General features: G+C 33.0%; 1 protein-coding gene across 2 annotated transcripts; it reads left to right on the forward strand.

Annotated features, from left to right (window-relative positions):
* Positions 1-787: 787 nt before the first annotated feature.
* LOC131049925 (zeaxanthin epoxidase, chloroplastic) lies at positions 788-4,377 on the forward strand. Of its 2 annotated transcripts, none has more exons than XM_057984018.2 (6): positions 788-1,342; positions 1,430-1,611; positions 2,637-2,722; positions 2,947-3,210; positions 3,483-3,618; positions 3,737-4,377. In XM_057984018.2, the coding sequence occupies exons 1-6, from the start codon at positions 899-901 to the stop codon at positions 3,936-3,938; spliced, it is 1,314 nt and encodes a 437-aa protein (XP_057840001.2). In that variant the 5' UTR covers positions 788-898; the 3' UTR covers positions 3,939-4,377. The 2 variants fall into 2 exon arrangements, with proteins under 2 accessions (XP_057840001.2, XP_057840002.2); XM_057984019.2 differs by having other exon boundaries at positions 792-1,342; positions 2,640-2,722.
* Positions 4,378-4,641: the final 264 nt, after the last annotated feature.

Genomic DNA, 4,641 nt, shown 5'->3' on the forward strand with positions numbered 1-4,641 from the left:
CATTGTGCAGACAAACTATTTGTTTGATTTTTTATTCTTAATACTATGGTTATTTTCCTTGTGATCTCATAAGCTATTTTTGGTCTAAATGTACATTTTAAAAGTCAACCTTCATTTGTTTGATTTTTATACTTAACAATATGGTTTTTTTTCTTGTGATCCCACAAGCTATTTTTGGTCTAAAGTACATTACTAAAAGCCAACATTTATTTGTTCAATGTTCGTCTGTATCGCTTTGAATAAAGGTGAAAGAAAGGGATTGGGGGGCAAAAAAAGCCTTAAAAAGGAAAAAGTTGTTCCTTCATCTAGTACATCCCCTTTCAATTAAAAAATAGAGATCAAATTTATCATTTATAGAGTGTACTTGTTTGAGTTTTTACACTTAACAATATGATTGTTTTTTCATGATCCCATGAAGCTATTTTTCGCTTCATGTACATTATCAAAAACCAACCTTCATGCATCAATGTACATTTGTATCTCTTTGAATAACGATGAAAAAGGGATTAGGAGGAAAATATAAGCCTTGTTTAAGAATAGTTCCAGCATCTCGTATACCCCTTTTAATTAAAATATAGAGATCAAATAGACACCATAATATTTGTTTAATTTTCTACATTTAAAAATATAATCATTTTTCCATAGACATAAACTATTTTTGGCCTATGTGCATAATTAGAAACCAATCTTTCATTACCTGTTCAGACAAATAGACACCATAATATTTGTTTAATTTTCTGCATTTAAAAATATAATCATTTTTCCATAGACACAAACTATTTTTGGCCTATGTGCATAATTAGAAACCAATCTTTCATTACCTGTTCATCTGATCTCTGAATAGGCGACTTTTAGTATCCGACTTCACTTTGTTGGCATTGAAACCAGAGGCTAAAACATGTCCTCTCTGGAACTTGATGAAATGGCAGTGTCTGAGAGAGGACCAAACTTAGACATTGTAATTGCAGGTGGGGGATTGGCAGGTTTGGCTCTTGCCCTTGCCCTTCAACACAGAGATATCGAAGCCCATGTCTTTGAATGTCACCCATATTTCAAATCTGATACGGCTACTGCAATAGGAATCGGTCCCAATGGTGTTACTGCTCTTGAAGGGATTAAACCTGGCTTAAGCTCCATCATCTCCCAAGCAGGCTCTTACACAAATTCAATCATATTCAACCTGTTAAGAAATGGGAAGGAAGATCCGCCCAGGGTAACAAACATGCCGCCCAAGGAATATATCAATGTTAGGTGGAAATCTGTGCAGGAAATCTTGGCAAGTTTGCTTGATAACAACAAGATTGTGTTCTCCCATAAGTTCATAGGTTACCGGCCTTCTAAGGTCTGTGTCTCGGGCTTTAGCTCTGTTATTGTTTAAGTTCCCAAAAATGTCTCATAACTTATTGTATACTATTGTTTGCAACTGCAGGGCGGTGTTGAGGCCTATTTTAGATGTGGAAATGGCTTGGATAGAATTAAAGTTGTGTGGACTAAGCTTTTGATTGGAGCAGATGGAATATGGTCTACTGTAAGAAAACAGATGGTGGCGGATCCTCCAAGGTATCTCAACATGGTGGACTGGAATGCACTGCTGTACAATCCAGATCTCAAGTAAGCATTAGGGTTAGCTATGAAGTGTGAGTTGAATGTTAATTTTTTTTTTTTTTTGGTTTATTTTATATTTAGACTCTTTTCAAATAAGAGATAATATTTAGTAGTTGAGCATCTTAATTTTAGATTAAATTATATGAAATAATTTCAAATTACTTCTAATTTTTTTGTTTATTTGTTTAGTGTACTTTTAAGTTGGGGTCTTTTAAGTTCTGAAATTTGGTGAAGCTGGTAGAATAAACTGTAAATACAAAGATAAAAATAAATAAACAGAGATACATTTTTCTTTTCTTTTTTTTGTCTGAAAAGAACTTAGAATTTCAGATGATTGACAAGAGTCAAAAAAATTCATAAGCTGGTGGGGTAATTTCTAGCTCCATCAGAATTTCATCCACTCAAATCTACAGTCTTGCAAAAAAAGGGCTGCTATTATTAAGGAAAAGATTCTAATTGATCCTGTAGTATTTTTTTCCCACATAGTTATGAATTAAGCTATAATATTTCCACATCACATCATATTTGGTTGATCTTAAATGCCATATCACATGATTTACTACGTTTTAGATCTACAGATTATATCTATTCAATTATCTTATTTATATTTATATATTATATATGATTAACAAATTTTTAAAAAAACTATTAATATTTTTTATTTTAATTGTTGGACCTATTTTGATTTATACATATTTCTACTTATTTAATCCACCCTTCTTCAAAAATTGAAATATAAGACACTGATCATATTGAGAATATTTTTATGACTTTTTTAGTAATATTAGATTTCCACAATTCATATTATTGACTGTCATTGCTTCTTATGCACTCTCTCATCCTGATCCACACAATTGAATCCAAAAACAAATACAATAGACTAGACTTTTGAATGCATCCAATGACTATATTGATTGTTTGTACAGCACAACTACTAATCTTCTCCTCAATCAGAAAGAAAAAATATTGAGTTTAGGATCTATCTTGTAAGTTACGTTTATGCTTTGTGCTTACTTGAACAAGGGATTTAGCAGAGTTTATCAGGGCATAAGAAGAGGAGAAGTTATTGTGCGATCAGAGGAGAATATGCAGGTCCACAGCATAACAGCCCATGCAGGTACCAAGAACCAATTTCTCTTTTGATTTGAGCTTTGGGAATCACGGTCCACTGTGAATTTGCCCATTACTTTTTTATAAAAGCTCAAAATGGGATTTTTTTTATAGTCATGACTGGAACTTGTAGTACATAGTGTGAACTTACAATCCATAAACACAGGGGAAGCAGAAGTTTTCGTAGATTTACATGGCTAACCACATTTCTGATTTAATGAATAATTATAGGGGATTACACTCTGTGGATTCTCCGTAAGAAAGATGAATCGGAGGATTTGGCAAACTCATTGGTAGGAGGACGAGGCGGCCTTGGCATCCCTGGTTGTAAAGCTCGTGCTCTCAAACAACTAGATGGCCTTGAAGGATGGGATAGTCTTCGAGAAGCCATTGATGTAACCAGTGAGGACACTATATCAGAAAGAAAGATCATGGACAGGTTGCCCCTAGATAAATGGAGTGATGCAGATGGTCATGTCCTGCTCATTGGTGACGGTATTCACTGTTTTTCTCTTAACTCTGGTTTCATTCTTCTTCAAACTCTAATACCCATATGAATAATAGTCCCAATCTTGTTGGCTTCCTTGGATGTGAAGCATGAACTAGTCCTTTAACCCATTTTTGGGGTTGGATTGCTACTTACATTTTTAGGTAGCTTAATCCCACCTCACAGAACTTCATCCAGCAGGGGAAGTTCTTTTATTTTTTGCAGTTATTGAGCTGAAGGAATTGATTGTTTGATGGTTGGTAATGGTGGAATCATTCAGCTGCACATGCTCAGTATGTTGGGCCAGGACAAGGCGCCAGAACTGCATTTGAAGATGCCCATCAACTCTCCCTTCTTCTTCAACATGCAAGTCACTCATCTTTTTCAGAGGAAAGCATTAGAGATGCTGTCAAAAGGTAATTTATCAGAAACAGTGATAATGTTTCATAGATTTAGTGTGAATGAATTCCTTAGATTCAATTGAGATGTATAATAGAATACTATTAGCAGCTTTTGACTGGGAAAGTTTAGCAGGTTTGAAGAGTTAAGAATTCCTCGGATGAAAAAGATGCAGCAGTATGCAGCCTATTCCACAAGGCTTCCTAAATTTCAACCTGAGGGGTTCCAGAATTTGACAACGGAAGAAAGAATGAGAATGGGTGAGGAATACATGAAATGGGTTCATTCATATCCCCACAGGCAGGAGTGTGACCCTAACTCCACCTATTTCAAGTGAATATGTTTCTACAGTTGCTAAAATTGAAAATTCCTAAAGGTCAGTATTAGTGTCTTCCTGAGCTAATAAAAAAATCTTAAATTAGTCTTATTTTCTCCAGTTACACCAGTTATCAAAATGCCACTGCAGGGCTTGCCTCCTTACATTATTAAGGTTTAAGGTTTCAGTTCAGCTGGTAAGCAGTGAAATGAGGTTTATCAAAATTTCAGTCATGAATGTCATGATGCATTCTAATGCTTGGATAGTCATTTCTGAAAACTTCAAAATTTATTCTACAACTGTAAAGTTTGGTCAATGTTTTACAGTTCGACAAGGTTCAAAACTCTACTCAGAGTCTACAATCTATTCCAAATGAATCAAAATAGGAATATTTATCTAAACTTAAATAAATATATTGTACTAGAGCCTTCTTTTATAAATAAAAAATATGTATTTGAAATTTTTTAATTTAATTTATTTAAATAAATAATTTATAAAATAAATTATTTTTTTAATTGTTTATATCATGTAATTTAAGTATAATTTTAAATCAAGAAAAATAACATATTGTGATTATTAATGTATTTTTAATGAAGACAATTAAAAGAAGATCTTATATTTAATGATTGTAATTCAATTAAATTCAACATAAATAATAAGATTAAAGTAACAACAAGATATTTTGACAAATAAAATTATTTTATAATTATAACAATATTTAAAC

The sequence above is a fragment of the Cryptomeria japonica genome, chromosome 2 (genome assembly GCF_030272615.1).
Source record: "Cryptomeria japonica chromosome 2, Sugi_1.0, whole genome shotgun sequence".
In the NCBI taxonomy this organism is placed as follows: Eukaryota; Viridiplantae; Streptophyta; class Pinopsida; order Cupressales; family Cupressaceae; genus Cryptomeria; species Cryptomeria japonica.

Bases quoted from the DNA above. Each gene is read 5' to 3' on its own strand.
- LOC131049925 (XM_057984018.2), top strand. From the start codon at position 899: ATGTCCTCTCTGGAACTTGATGAAATGGCAGTGTCTGAGAGAGGACCA. The intron at 3,211-3,482 runs GTATTCACTGTT...GGAATCATTCAG, and splicing joins TGTCCTGCTCATTGGTGACG to CTGCACATGCTCAGTATGTT. The intron at 3,619-3,736 runs GTAATTTATCAG...AAAGTTTAGCAG, and splicing joins ATTAGAGATGCTGTCAAAAG to GTTTGAAGAGTTAAGAATTC.